This window comes from Rhopilema esculentum, chromosome 11 (assembly GCF_057945365.1).
Source record: "Rhopilema esculentum isolate cy_ngs chromosome 11, ASM5794536v1, whole genome shotgun sequence".
Lineage (NCBI taxonomy): Eukaryota > Metazoa > Cnidaria > Scyphozoa > Rhizostomeae > Rhizostomatidae > Rhopilema > Rhopilema esculentum.
In genome coordinates this window covers 2,129,430-2,145,189 of record NC_142825.1, presented here as the reverse complement: position 1 = coordinate 2,145,189, position 15,760 = coordinate 2,129,430, and the positions used below count along the sequence as shown (strand labels likewise).

At 35.2% G+C, this 15,760-nt stretch overlaps 1 protein-coding gene across 2 annotated transcripts; it reads left to right on the top strand.

Moving 5' to 3' along the window:
• Nucleotides 1-1,825: 1,825 nt before the first annotated feature.
• On the top strand, nt 1,826-12,235 carry LOC135687241 (uncharacterized). Of its 2 annotated transcripts, none has more exons than XM_089111243.1 (2): nt 1,826-2,428; nt 7,881-12,227. In XM_089111243.1, exon 2 carries the CDS (start codon nt 7,881-7,883, stop codon nt 8,688-8,690), a length of 810 nt encoding a protein of 269 aa, XP_088967369.1. In that variant the 5' UTR covers nt 1,826-2,428; the 3' UTR covers nt 8,691-12,227. The 2 variants fall into 2 exon arrangements, with proteins under 2 accessions (XP_088967369.1, XP_065059826.2); XM_065203754.2 differs by lacking the exon at nt 1,826-2,428 and adding an exon at nt 4,139-6,101 and having other exon boundaries at nt 7,881-12,235.
• The last annotated feature ends 3,525 nt before the right edge of the window (nt 12,236-15,760 follow it).

Sequence of the window (15,760 nt, the reverse complement as noted above, 5' to 3'; positions counted from 1 at the left end):
GAAATTTATGAAATAAAATTCATCTATAGAAGAAAAACGAAAACAATCTGTAAATTAAACTACCATATTAAACTGCTGATTATATTTCTTAAAAGTTGTGTTGCAGTGTTTAGCTTTGTTTTGCTTTACGCTGCAATGACATTAAAACTCTAAATCGACGCTTGGTAATTTAAAAGAGTTTTTACAAAAAATCTTGTCAGATAAATTTTCGGCGGATAAACTTCGTCGAAAAAAATTGTGGACAATTTTTCAGAATTTTTCATGATTTCATACCGAGTACCTTAAATTACAGTTTTGCATAGACAATTGGTTTTGTTGCATTTAAAAATGACCGAATCAACAACCTAGGGTAAACAACCGGTTGCTGTTGTGTAAGTTTGCTGTTACTGCGTATGTTTATGTAACTGCGCATATCTGTTTTATAACTAACTAGAGGATAATTTACCATAATGCGTTCACAGTTCTTTTATATTATGCCGTGGGAAATTTAGCGTGTAATATATTTCTTAAATTATTTCTTTTTGGTTGTATTCCCAATACTAACTACAGTTTGTTTGTTTGTTTTGATAACCATAGATACGTTCACTAATTTTTTTATTCAGATTGGTTGTGAGTTGTTGAAGTGTAATAGTGATTTTGATTGATGAAATGTTATGTTATTTGAAATGAAGTTATCTCCTTGAAAGTTGGAATCTGTTTCGCGGAACCAGTATGTTGTACAGTTGCTATCATTTGACTTTGTCTTGTCCTGTTTTAATGTTTCATGCATTACACTTTTTATAAGAATAATACAATTTTTCAACACTTGGTGCTCTATTTTAGTAATAATTTTAAGCCCTGGTGTTCTGAAAATAGTATTTATTTCAAAATTAATTTTTTTATATCTGTAATTTAATGGATACTTTCTGAGGCCCCTGAATAACAGTTATGCATGACATTTTTAGTGGCACTGTTCAATAGCTGATAAAATCGCCTTTGTTTTGTTACTACGAGACAAATTGTTTCAATTCAACCAATGGGTCATTATCAAAGAAAGTCGCAACTCCTACAGCCCCTACCAAGTCCGACCCTGGTTTTTCTATGCGAATTCTCAAAAATGTTAAACTGTTTAGATTTGCCCTCGCAATAGTACGAAGGCTTTACGGGTCAAACAAAAAATAGACTTTCTACAAAAATGTTAAATGCAAAAAATTTCTTCGTGACAAAATTTCTTCCTTTTGAATTTAGTGGACGAAAATTTCGTCAAAATACTGTTGTCAGTGCGGAAATCAAAACCGATCTAATCAGCCCCCCACAAAAGTTTTCGAGAAATTAGAAAAGCAACATGTCCACCACAGTCCACCCCATGGCGGTCCCACTGCAGTAGCTTTAGTTGATTTTTGCACTTTCTTATTCAGTGTTCTCACTTTTAAGGAAATTCCCTTAAACTAAGGAATTTGTTGACTTTTTTAGGTAATTCAGTTATTAAGGAAATTTTAAGGAATTTCCAAAATTTTGAGAAATTTTTTTTAATACTTTTCTACGATAAAGGAAAATTACACATTTCGAACCAAGCACAAAATTGAATAAAAAGTTAAAGATAGATATGAGTCATCAAATAGGTCTTTAAAAAACTTTTTTGATAAATGCGGACAAAACATTTCCAGACAAACACTTATTAAATGATGTGCCAAAATCAACTGTAATTTAACGTCAATATAGGTGTAATAGAAAATTCAACCTTGAAATGTTTTCTACTTTCAAAACAAGACTGTTTTTCGATGCAATTATTTGTGTTTTCTTGATTTCTAAAAATTCCAAACTTTTGGACAAACAAATTTAAGAGAAATAAAGTTACAGAATTTTTGTCCGACAATTTGATCGTCTGAATTTTTGTTCATCCGAAAGTATTCAGATTAAATGTAGATGGATGACTTGATTTGACACTTAAATTTATGGCAACGATTGTTTTAAACTCGGTTTTAACGATATATTTGACAAAAGGTAGGTTTTCGTAAATCTAAGGAATTTTTCTGACATCTGGGGGAATTTTCGTGTGAGTTTAAGGAAATTTACATGAAGCTAACTGAGAACACTGTTGTTATTATTATGATTTTGTTTTGCGTCGAAAGCAACTCACATTCTTTGAAAGTGCAAACTCTGATCATATCATATAACCTAGAATTTTTATTTAATAATTTACCTAGAAAAATTTAGTCAAAAGTTATTAAAGGAAAACTTGAGGGTAGTTTGCGTGCGAATCGTCAGAGCGAATCGTCTGGGTCGTCAAGCCTAATCAGATTCGAAATGACGGAAGGACGAGCCACCTTTGATTGATGACCCGAATTTGAATGATTGCAAATGCTAGCACCTTATTGTGCACGATTGACTCTGGAAAGAAAGAAGCGAAGAAGCCACGCGGAAAAAGACGTCCTGTCACACAAGTGCGGTTAGTGAAATTTTCGTAGTTATTATTCTTTTACTGTAGATCTTGCTCGCTTTAATGTTTGAATACACTAGCCGTTTAATTGCCGCATTTAGTTGACTCACAATAAAGTGCCTAGTGTATCGCAGAGGTTCCAGTGTGGAATCCATGAGCTTTTGTCGGAGACTAACGATTTCCCATTGTATTTCTATTGTTTATTGGCGTATGTCTGGCATGAGATTTACATGGATGTCCACCCTGGCATACATTTTCAAATTCATTAACATCGCGAAGTTCCGTTTTAAAATTTGAACTTGCTCAACGTTTGGACAATAAAATGCCCAGGGTTCCTTTTGTATTTCCTAATCCTTGTTGACTGCTTTTGTTCAGTGAGTCGCCAAGATCATTTCAAGGACAGTTTCAAATAGTTTCTCGTCGATTTCTGAACGGGGCAAAAACATGGCATGCAAATCGCTGTGACTCATAGGCTATTGCAGTTTCGCACCTCTCAGTAACCATACATCATATATATTAATACTATATACCAAACGATAGCTCTTGATAAGACCATTAATATGGTATATAGTTATAATATGGTATATTGTTATAATTTACCTTCACGGGGGGCTATATTCAATTAAAAATCTTCTTATGTTTCTCAGTGTAGGGGTTCCCCGTCACCGAAACAACAACAGCACCATCTTCAGCAATATGACAAATCAATGAGTGGTGTCGTCGACCTTTCTTCCGAACGCGGCATTCCAGGGGATAACTTCCACGTCGTTGCATCGAAAATATGGTTGGGCCAGAGGCGGAAGGGGGCGGGGGGCCAAATTATTACAATCTTTCTTAATTTTGGTACACAGGCAGAGCTTTTAGCTTTGAATTAATTTTTCAATGACTCATGAAATTTATTCTATCTTGGCTTCTACAAATACATTGTTCGGGCTTTTACATTTTTGATAGAGAGGGCCTCACTATGCTTGGGTCCAGGGGCCCTAATAATGTTAGTGCGGTTCTTTTTTAGAAAGGTAGAAAGATAAACTTTTCTAATTTTTCTAAAATGAGATGAGATGCTGATATATAATCTGCAATGTGAATTTTTTGGAAAAACGTTTATTGGTGAAGAACGCAGAAGAAACGTTTTCGGTTTACTGTCTAACAACAACAAAGATTCGGGACATGCCAATACAAACGAAGGCCAATAAAATTACTGAGACAATAATTCATACACACAATGCTCAATATTTCAAAATTGCGAGATTATTACAAAATTCAGGGCAGTATGTATACACTCATTTTTTATAAGAAACTGGCTATAAGAAACGAGTACTGGAGAGTCAGAAAAAATAAAGAAACTTCTGTACTCGAAGCAGAAAAATCAAGAAAATATTAAATCGTGATAAAACTGAGAACAAGAAAAAAATTTGTAAAATCCAAGAACATTATTGCCCTGTTGGCCAAGAACGTAAGACACAATGGATAAAGATATACTTCCCGCATCTAAATACAGTATCAGAACGGAAGCGAATCTCTTGACGTACTTATAAAGGTCACGAACATTTCATAACATAGCATAATTTCATAACAGCCAGGGTGCATTCGTACTGTACGCCATGTCAACTGTACGCCGAAGGTCCACCAGGACATTTGTTTATGGAGCATTTGTATATTGTTTATCGAAAATATAAAAGCAGTTAGTAAAACTGTAAGCATTATTGCGCCAGACAAAGGAAACTGATTATTAGAGAAAACTGTGGTGTGTGAGTCTTTATTTTACGTTAAACTTTTGGCATATCAATGAAAATACTGATGTACCCGCATGTAAGAAACTTGAAGTTTTTTAATAAGACAATTTGGTTTCCTATACACGTAAGTAATTTTAATAGACTAATGTAAAAGTGCTGCCTTTCGTGTTTTGTTTTTGTCTGAACTTCCAGGAAATCAGTTATGAATTATAAGCTAGATGCCATCGAAAATACACTCAATTTTAATTTTAGAGGAAATAGACGAAATGATTTACCGCATAGAAATAAATTCAAAAAAATTATTTGATAATTATTTTTTATAATACAATAAAAGGGGTTCTCAGGACAATTTTTTTGCATAAACATGTGCAAAATTGGCAGGAAAATTTCAACAACTGTTCTATGACAACTATTCGAAAAGGGAACAAGGAGAGATAACTAGAAGAAGCCAAAAAGATGTCTCTAAACGAGTCTGTCCATTGCAGATTCATTTGAAGACAACATATGATGTGAATAAAATGCGGAAGAACGCCGTAGTGGGCTCAAAAGCGCATTTTACAGTTGGGCCCTGTTCACACGATACAGTGGCGGATCTAGACAAAAATTTGAGTGGGTTCCAATATGGGCGTGGTCCCATATTTTGTGGCAACGCCCTTGACTTTTTTCCAAAATTGGGCGTCGCCCATTTTCACTTTTTGATAAGATTCACAATTGCAAGATTTGATTTTAACAAGATATTATTTCATCGTGATTCCAAGGCAAGTAAAAAAATGAATTGACTGGCAGTTAAGTGCCTAGTGTATTCCCGCCTTGACCAAACTAGGTTAGAAAACACGGACTTCTCCGGTGAAACGGTCCGAGTTTTCCAAGACCGCGTTTTCGAATAAGCCCCAGGCTCTAGAGGCAGGCTCAGACATGTAGAAACTTGAAAGCATGGACTTATCGAAAGCAAAGGGTTGCCAAATTGGCCTTCTTCAAGCCGATTTTCAAATTTGACCTTTTAAATTTCCAGGAAAAATTGTTTTTGGCCTGCGACTCAAATTTGGCCTTTTTTGCTTTTCGTCAGAAAGTTATATAACTCTTTACTCCAGAAAGTTATATATAACTCTTTAATGCAAAATGGTTTGTAATGGGCATAGTCAGCAACGCCTTTTTTGCCTCGTTTTTGCCTCGTCAAAATGAAAAACTCACTTGCGAGCGACTGCAAAATTTGAAATGTAATGCAAAAATATTAGCTCCATTTTTAAAATTAATTTCGTCCTTAACCAGTCCACAAAGTGAATAAATTGCTTTCGAGAAAAACCTTTTTGTTTTTAAGTAATTTAGTTTAAATTATATTATTTTATTTGAATAACGTTGTTTTAGAAACCAAGATACTTTTTCAAAACTTTTCCATTTGATATTGACTTATCGTTGAAACAGAAACTTCATTGGGTAGAAATAGACATTTAAAAGTCGGCTGGGGTTTGTTAAGGATACCCTCAAACCCAGTTAGGTTGAATGAACCCTTGATGTATGGCTGCTCGAAGTCATGTTCATAAGTATTTATAATATAATGTTTATCTTATCATTTATTAATGTAAAGGTATTGGAACCCTTTCAATGGTGTTGTGATTTGAGAAGTTAGCAACTTGTTAACTGCGAAACAGATAACTAAGAACTCTACGTGACGCGTAGTACGCAGTTCTATTTCAGCGATCGTTAGAACTTTCTACAAGCTTCTACACGATCCTTAATTAGCTAACAATAAAGCATCGAGCAATCAAGCCTAATTATGCGTCCTAAACTGGCTACTAATTACGAAAGTCATAGGCTTACCTACATAATCAGCAATTACGAAACTGTTGACTGCACGTTCTCAGCAAATGGTTCTGTATATTTTACATTACAGAACTGATATTCTGCGATATTTTTACATGAAAAGAGTGTTTGAGCCTTGTGTTTATCCGGTAAGTTTATTTTTTGGCGAAACCTGTTTTATTGCTTCCGAGAAAAACCTTTTCGTTTTCAAGTAATTTACGTTAACGTACGCTATTTTCTTTGAATAACGTTTTTTAAAAAAGCAATCAATATTTTCAAAACCCTTTCATTTGTTTTGTTATTTTTTGAACGTTGAAGCAAAAATGTCCGTCAGTAGAAATTGACAGTTTTTTTAATGAAACCTGTTCCTTTGCTGTCGAAAAACCATACCATTTTGAAATGTTTACATACGTATAATGCTGATGCCATTCTAAAATCATACCATAACATATATATATTCAGCATTTTAAGGGAAGCGACTTTAAAGTGAGGCTTAGCGCTAGAATAAATGATAGGGTGGGTACTCATGCGTAGTGTCGGACACCCTCAATTGTTTTGCCAAGCTGTCAATATTGTACTTTCTTCGATAACATTGTTTATTCTCAGAAAACTTTTTCTATAAAGAAATTTTCTGATTATTTTATTCTTATATTAGACTAAATTGGTTTACTATTCTTCTGAAATCAGTGCTATTCATTTCGTGTGGGTATTGTCGGACGTCCATGCGTTATGTCGGACATCCATGGGTAATGTCGGACAGGCAGATTAAACACAACACAGTTTTGGCGATCTAGATGAGAATATGAAATAAGGCTGGGGATAAGGCGAGACTTTAATGTTAAGGTGGAAATGGTGATACTTTCCTGATTAATGTCTTTATTGAAAAGAAGGCTAAAGAATAATGTCCTTCGACGGAAAAGCCACGATTCTATTCGAACTCACATTATTCATTGCATTAAATAGGGCCATTTTCCTCGAAATTGGGTAAATCAAAATTTATTGACCACTCTATTTTCCATTAGCTGTCCGGCATTGCCCACGCGCACGTGCAGTATAGTTTGTCCAACAATGTTGGGGAATCTCAAAATCCTATGCTACCGAATCAAAATTAATTTCTTAATCATACAATCAATCATTTTATATAGTGAAAAAATAGCTTTGAGCATTCCCTGATCACTGTGAAAGGCGACATCTTGATTTCGAAGAGTAGAAAGTCAAGGGAATTTAGGCCCACTTACATCACTGAAATGCATTAAAAACGCAATGAATTTATTTAAATAGCGCAGAAAGCAATTAAGTTTCAAAAAGAGGAAATAACAAACATAAGACAAATATAGGCCGTGATCTGTAATGACCTACAGATGTCTTAGATACGGGTTTGAAAAAGCAAACATTTTAAAACATACTATTGAGCTTTACGTTTGACACTCTTCAGAGTATAAAACGTCGGAACATGTAAATTGTAAGCTGGGAAAAGTATATGCCATGTTTTAGGTCGAAATAGGCCAATCAGGTAAGCAATCACCTAACAGTAAAGATTCCCCAATGAACAGATAAATACCCACACTAAAGACATCTGTTCATTATGAAACAGTTTCCAGAATGCCATTGTTTTCACAATTATCATAAAAAACAAACCGTGCTAATAAGGAACAATGTTTCCTAATTAGGATCTAGTTGGCAAGCAGTGTCACCTTGTGCTGTTGTTGAAGATTAAATGCTTTTAGGAAATCCTTAAAAATTTACTAAATTAATTCTTATCCGTTATATTATCAAAATCGAGCCAATAGTATTTTTAAATTTCAGAATATATATTTCTATCAAACACAGCATTTCATGGCAATGTCCAAAGCTCAATGCCTTCAACTGCTTGGCACTAATTACAACACAATTACAATAATTATATTCCAAATACTATTTCTTTTTAGATGGGTCCTGATTCAAAATCGCCTAGGCCGCAGAGAACTCCTGGCGTTTTGTTTTTTAATCACTTCCCGAAGAACTTTCTACGGCCTTATGGCCGGGCAGAGGGTATGCCCTCGAAGGAGAAGACCCTCTCCCGGCTTCAACCGGAGGGATGCGAATGGCTAAGGCGTCCGCACGTTGCAGTTTCTGAGCTGGCTGCAACAATGCAGGGGAACACCGATCTTTTGAAAGAAAAGGCAGATTTTTTTACCACGGAGAGCTTGGCAAGTTTTTTCAAAAATATTCAGCCTTTTGTAACACAACTCACGCCATTCAATAAAGACAGTCCAATGAATCCAAGCGAAAACCAATGCAGGGACTTCCTGAAAACGATGCTTTCTACATCAGCTCAACTGGATAAACAGTTGGATACTGCTCTCGAAGTTGGATCTGCCCTCTTTATCTTGGCAATCCAATTCAAGGTTGCACAAGTACTCATATCCAACCCTGTGGATTACGCTAATAAAATGACCTTACATCCAAACCCTGAGCCAGCTTTCAAATATTCAAACAATCTGTTACATCTTATTCCACTCCTCCGCCAGTATTCTTCCATTTCGCAACCAACTCCGCCCGTTTCAAGTCTAATTGAAACACTACTCGATGAACTATCTTCATCATCTTCGTCCTCACCTTCATCAACCATCACAAAGCCAAAAAAGTCAAAGAAAAAGAAGAAGAAAAGATCGTACTCTCCAGAACCCGAAGAAGAACCTCCAAAAAAGAAAAAGAAGTCAAAAAAGAAAAAGGAGTCAAAAGAGAAAAAAGAGTGAGAACTTTAACTGAACTTAAGTTGTCGCAATTTCAATTCTTTCGGGTTTCGGGGTTGCAACAAAACATGGTTTGCGCCATTGGTGTACACTTTGGCGTAGGATTGGCTTGATAACGTTTTTTCGATTTTGAATGATATACACCAAGCCTAGAGAAAATTGTCCTGTGGTAAGCCATTGTTTCGCTAAATATTGTACCCATTGCTACGTCAAAAGGTAGGCCTATCCTTACAAAAGGGTACTCCATTGACGTAGACCAGTTCTTGTCACAGCCAATGCTGTTTACTTCAGGATGCTTAATTGTAAAGCTAGGTTTTCATGGAGCTGTATCTATGAAAACGTTGGGGAAAAGTTTCTGTTAAGCTTTGCGTTTATTAGTTTCCGTTGAGCCACTCTAAAGGTATCTTATTCCGAATTCATTGTCGTAGAGAAGAAACCCGTTGTGTAGTTGTATCGTCTGTATATATTTATAGCCAACCGTATATCAGAAATTAAGACAGAAAGTAAAAGCCTAAACAGGAATTCTAAATTATTTCTTTTAGATTAACGGCTCTTCCTAATTTATATGACAGTTTATAAAAATCATTCCCATAACATCAACCACATAAAATTTCGTCATATCATAATTTAGGACAATAATTTGACGTAGTTTCCTTCGACGAAATTTCAAGACAAAATTTTGGTCACGACGAAATTTTTTTCACTTCTAAAATATTTACATTTCGAAAAATTAAACTATAATATGGGGTCAGGTATGAAATTTATAATAATCGACGTCGTTTCATCGTCTTCTAATTTTAATAGTACAACTTTACTATTTCCTTTATTCGTTCAAGGTATTTTAGCTTTTTAACACAAATTTTGAACTCTACATGGAATTTCCAGGCTAACTTTTCCTACTGTAGATGGTCTTCTACTGTCCAATTCTTATATTTATACATATACTTTTAACGACGAAGCTCCTTGTTGTAAATGTACTTTTAAATGTCAAGATCAATGTGCCTTCTATCAGTGGATTTTTGTGAAATCGATTAGATAATTTTTTCTCGAAAAGCCGGGACAAAACAGTGTAGTCTGACAGTTGTTTAGTTATTTGTTTGCTGAAAACGATCAACACGGCCTAAAATTTCTTGACATTACCATCTGCTGAGGGTTGTGCTACACTTTTTGGGAGAGTTATTGCCTTTTTGTAGTAACGACCCCACTAATTCTGCAATTTGTATATAACCTTTCGTTAATGTTGGCTACACTTTTAAGCTTGTTTACATAAATTTTGAGCTTTAAAATGTGGAGTTATCTGAATGGCATTTTCTTGTTATACTTTCTCAACTTTTTAATGTTGCGTAGGTTTGACTATCTAGATATTTTTGAAATTTGCGTTAATTGCCAGGGGTGGCGCTTCAGATGGAGGCATTCTGCAGGTCTTAAACTAAAGGGATCTTTTCCTCAATTTATTCATTTTTGAGAATCTTTACTCATCTCGATGACGTCATTAAAGACCGAAAATTGTTGTTTTTGTGGTTCTTGAATATATTTAATGATTTTTGAAACCCCCTCTCTTTAATCCCAACCTTATCGTATTTTATCTCGCGATTTTGTGGTAATAGCATATATGCTTTCGTTTCACAACATATAATCTCAGCGATGAAATAGTAAGGTTGCTACAGAAACAGCAAGGCAGTATGCCAAGAACTTTCAGAAATGAAGCATTCGTCAAAGTCATCTAGGGTTAAGGAAAGGCTTACCTCTGATAAAGTGATTATTATCTAGAACACCACGTGTTAAAATCGAGGTTTTTCATGATTTTCTATAAAAAGTATGGGCAAGAATTTTATTACAGACAGGCAGGTTTTCAATGCAAACTTCATCAATCCACCAAAAGCAAGAGACATTTATCCGAGGATACTTATACGAAAGTTAGTTTTAAATCAATAAGGTGAATATGATGTCACAAAAGTTGAAAGTTATTGCCCAATAGAAATTGCAATTGGTTAAAATGTTATCCTATTTTACATCTGAAAAGTTTCGCACCATTTGATCAAAAATATAAATATGTTTTTATAAATATAAATTTATACGTTGGTATGGGAAGTAATCATACCAACGCAAAAGAAACCACTTTTCGATTCTTCACTTCAAATGTTTGAGTTTTGTTTACTAACATACATTAATTCACATTATCAAGATTTGGTAATTGAACATCATGAAAGAAAACAATTATAGTTTAAAGGCTGTACACGAAATCGAAAGACCAATTGGAGGGAAACCCATTGCCTCTGTTCTAAGGACAAATTTCTTAAAAGTATTAGATCGTTTACATCCACCACTCCAAAGCAAAAACATCACCATTTAACAGCTGAACAATTCGTATTTGCTTTGAAGGACTTGTTTCCTAAATGAGAATTACAACGATCAGACCACAGAAGTACACAATGAACAGGGAACCCGGAGCACATATTTGAGTGGGGGCTCTAGAAAAGTGGGGGGTGGGGCTTCTTATATAGCTTGCCACCATTTTCTGTGATGCCACAACCTTGATATCATACTTTAGCGAAAAAGTAGGGGGGGGGGGTCGGCTACGGTTTGCCTAGTGGGGCTTCCGTACCTCTGCACAACAAAACAAAATCCATCTAAGCCTTCGTCTTCAAAAGTAAAAAAAGGTGTATAAAAGTAGAAGTAATAAAAAAGTAAAAAAAGTGGGGGAGGGGGGGGAAAGAAATGTTGGAACAGTGTTCAAGATGCACTCTTAATTTTTCAAATTACAGATTCATGCATCCAGAATAAAGATAAATATCTATCATGATTAGTTAAATGTCCACTCTCTTTAAATTATATAGCGTTTGGGTCAATTTTGAAAAGCATTTGTGATTTTGAAAAATGAATATAACCCCTCCCGTAAGCAGAAGTGATTACAAAAGAGGACTTTTACCAACAGTTTAAGATTCTTTCTTACAAGGGGGCAATTGCTCGAGGAAAAAGAGAAGTTGTAAATGTAGAGTATCCAGTTGATAAAACGACAGAGCTGTAATTAATGATGCCTACACCCAATTTTGGAAAATTTTATCCTACACCGGGTCATCCAGGTACCAAACAAAATTATACCGATAACTACTTTTGGTATTTTCCACCAATAAAGAAAATCGAAGAAAAACATTTAGCTGCAGAAAACATCGTTGAATACGAACATATTGGAAATTATGAGTCTCCTATCGTATGCACAATACCAGCTCCGGTTTACGGTTTTGGTTATAAAAATCTTATCGCTGACGAAAATAGTCGTGTTACATCTTTTGTAACTCAATGTAGTCAACTTGTGCCTCAAATACAAACCAGGCGACAGTTTGCAATCTAAAATCAAAACAACTCAATTTTTGAAATGTTATATTCAAATTCAAAATAGTTTTGGCGATTTGGCATTTCCTGGAAGATTAATTCTTGATTTTCTTTTACGTAAAATCAGTTGATTAAGTACACTCTTTTTTTGAAAACACACTTTATAAGAATAATGAGGCTCGATTTGCCCAAAAAGTAAGAACAAGGCTAGAACATGCTCAGCTTCAGCTGAGAAATTTGAAAAAAAAACAATTCGCATTTGAATTTCGCAAGCACTCAACTACTGTACCGACATTCTCTTGACAAAAAACTTTGATGAGTTTGTCCATAGAGGCTAGCAGTCATTGATTTGTTTTTAAAACTTTACCCAGTAAAACGTCTTATAAACTATATACAGCATGAAATTGTAGAATTAAGGCCCTGAACGCACTGATTTCTAACATAAACTCATTATCTTTGTCAAAATAGAAAATCGAGAATCTTTTTTCAAGATTGACAAAGATAATCCGATTTCTCCTTGAAAACTCTGGCGCACTGCATTTTGTGTAGGAAATGGTTGTTTGCTTGCGGACCGCAAGGTTGCGGTTTACCTTCCTGGAGCACTCTTATTTAAGTCAGTGCTCAATGCAGGTAACATTAAGATAAAATAATGGAAGAGGAAGATGTATTTCAATTCGTAATTCAGGAAAAATAATTACATCTCGCGTACCTACAGCTAGGGATATAAGCATAGAAGTCTCCCGTTCGGGAGAAATGTATCCTGTTCAGGAGAATTCAAATCTTTGGCTGCTCAAATTTTTTCTCCCGATCGGGAGAATTTTTTCTTTTAATGGCTATTTTATGACCAAGAAGACTTAGGCGGTTTTTTCTGATCAAGTATTTGAATTCTGCGTGTCAAAAACAGGGGTTTAATGAACAAATATGCATGCTGGAAATTGCGAGCAATTGGAGAGTTCAGTTTCTGATGACGTCATTCGTGAGGTATAGTTTATGTTCATGCTCTCTCTTCGGTGGCAGTACCACTAAGTCAGAAAAAACTACTAACTTAACAGTGTAATGTATGTGTGTATTTGCTTTGAACATCCGAAGATTTGTCAAAAATTGGCTGAGAAACAGTAACAGTCAAAAAGGGTTATAAAGAATTTCGTATTACCAATTTCTTACTCTTTGCTTCACTTTTCATAACTTCATCTTCTTCAATAGTTAATCTCCTCATAGACATTGTATAAGCAAGATTGTAAGTTATCAATTCTTTACTAACAGCTGATGATGTTGGATTATGGATTTTGCTCGTAAAACCGATTGATTAGATTCTTTAACCAAATCGTTTACCAATTCTTTAACAACTGCTTCCGAATGCTGTTCTTCAGTGTCACAACAATCCCTTCTTTTGAGACACAATAATCCAAAAAAAATTCATTACAATTCAATGAAATATTGTCAATAAGATTTTCCAATTTTCTCTTTCTCTAGAATGATTAACTTCATATGCAGATTATAATCTGTTCCTAGTCCTTCAAATGCTTCGGGATCTTTGTAATAACAATCGTCACTTTCTACAAAGTCGTCAAAATCATTTGCACGTTTTTTTATAAGAAAGTATTTTGTGAAAAAGTTGTGCTTGGTTTTTCAAAAAGTTAAAGGACTTTTAACTTAAAGTAAAATGCTGTATGAGAGTGTTGTTGAAATATTTTTACTTTCTGATTTCATTTTCCCACTTGAAAACCCATTTGAAATTATGGCGGGAAATGAATCACGTGACACCGTGAGGTAGATTGTGATAATTTGTTATTGCTGCTACTGGTATAGAGTGCAATATTAACGTTTACAACACGCTTGTAAACAAATACAGTTCGTCTGGACCTGTCGCGTTGTGTTTCGTAAACTCTCTATCAATTACAGGAAAATTCTGAGTTTTCACAATGTACGTCATAGGGTCACGTGATAAAAAGCAAAATCGCGCCCCCTGCGCCCCCTGATTAGAATTTTTTGTTCCAAACCAGGAAAAACTTACTTCTAAAAGATGATCTATAAGTTAATGAAAAGAAAAGATAGGGTGAAAAGTGTGTCACTTGTCCTTTAAGAAAGTTCAGGGCTGGATCTTTAAAACCTAAGAAAGTTGAAAAATTCAGATAATCAAAGTTTCAAAGGAAATTGTGGCGTAAGAGCGAAATTTTTCAACAATACAGTTATGTGCTGAACAGGAAACGACGAATACAGTATGACATGTGGAGTTTTGAGAAATATAGCATATTTAAAGCATTTCATCTTCTCCATCACTGCGCATGCACAAAACTTTCGCATGCACAAAACTAGTAACGCAAAACTTTCCAATTTTACGTTAAGAAAGTGTTAAGAAAGTTTTAGTGCTGAAATTAGGAAATAGCTAAGAAAGTCTGAGAGCTGGGCTGAAAAAAACCTTTTTATAAAAGAACGTTTATGTCATCCAGTAACATCGCTTTACCCGCCAATTGTTTAGAAACATAAAACGCGAAAATTTCATCTTCCCTGTCCAATGTGTTAAAATCAGGAGTTTTACGCACAGAAACAAGCGATTTAAGATAAATTCATTCAAAACATAACGGCGATTACAACTCGAACCAAAACTTAGACGAAGTAAATTCTTACAGCTCACATCATGAAAGCGTGCAATAAAAGCGGAAGTAAACGTCATTGTTCGTAACTAAAAAATAGCTCTATTTTTGTATATTCTAACACTCTCACTCAAAAAATAGATTATAACAATTAAAAAAAGGTTGTTCATGAGTCTCTGCTCAAACTCTGTTTGTTATGTTCATCATCAATCGAAATTTTTCAACAGTGTTCTCGGTAGTGCCTTAGTGAGCATATCAGCAATCATATCGCTAGAAGGACAGTACTTTAAAATTAACTCACCGTTCTCCACTTTTTCTCTGATGAAATGATGCTTGATGTCTATGTGTTTTGTTCTAGCATGAAACTTCGGATTTTTGGACATCGCGATTGCTCCTTGATTGTCTTCCTGAACAACTGTAGGTTCTTCTTGAGTAAAATTCAAGTCAGCAAGTAGTGAGCGAAGCCATACTGCCTCCTGGGTGCAACGTATTTTGCTTCGGTTGAGGAGAGAGCTACGCTGGTTTGCTTCTTGCTTGCCCAACTGACAACTCCACCACAGATTATAAACATGTAGCCAGACTGAGATTTACGTCCATTTATGTTACCTCCCCAATCTGCATCGACAAATTCACTAAGTTGTACTTCCTCTTCTTTTGAACCATCAAATTGAATTTCCCAGTCTAGTTTATCTTTAATGTAACGTGAAATACGTTTGACACTTTGCCAATGTTCTCCACTTGGGTAAGAACTAAATTGTTTGACAGATGCTAGAGCTTGTCTGGTCTTGTTGCTGTAACTGCACAAGTAAGACTTCCAATAAGTGCTTGATACCTCTGCTTATCAACAGGATCACCTTCATTTGCAAGAACTGTCAAACCTGTCACTTGTGGTGTTGGAACTGCTTAACCATTCTGCATTCAATATTTCCGTAGCAAATTTGAAAGATATGTGCTTTGATGCAGCAACATCCTCTTTTCAGCTCGGATACTGCTCCATTAGCATCATGTATAATCTCGAAGACCAGTAGTGTATACCAAAGTTCCATCTGTTGTATGTTAAACCTAAAACTCCTGCACAGCGACCGCATGGTGGCGGGCGGATGGCGGCTTGCAGCGGAGGAATTTATTAAAAAAAATAATTTTTGA

Bases quoted from the DNA above. Each gene is read 5' to 3' on its own strand.
- LOC135687241 (XM_065203754.2), top strand. From the start codon at position 6,018: ATGGTTCTGTATATTTTACATTACAGAACTGATATTCTGCGATATTTT. The intron at 6,102-7,880 runs GTAAGTTTATTT...ATTTCTTTTTAG, and splicing joins TTGAGCCTTGTGTTTATCCG to ATGGGTCCTGATTCAAAATC.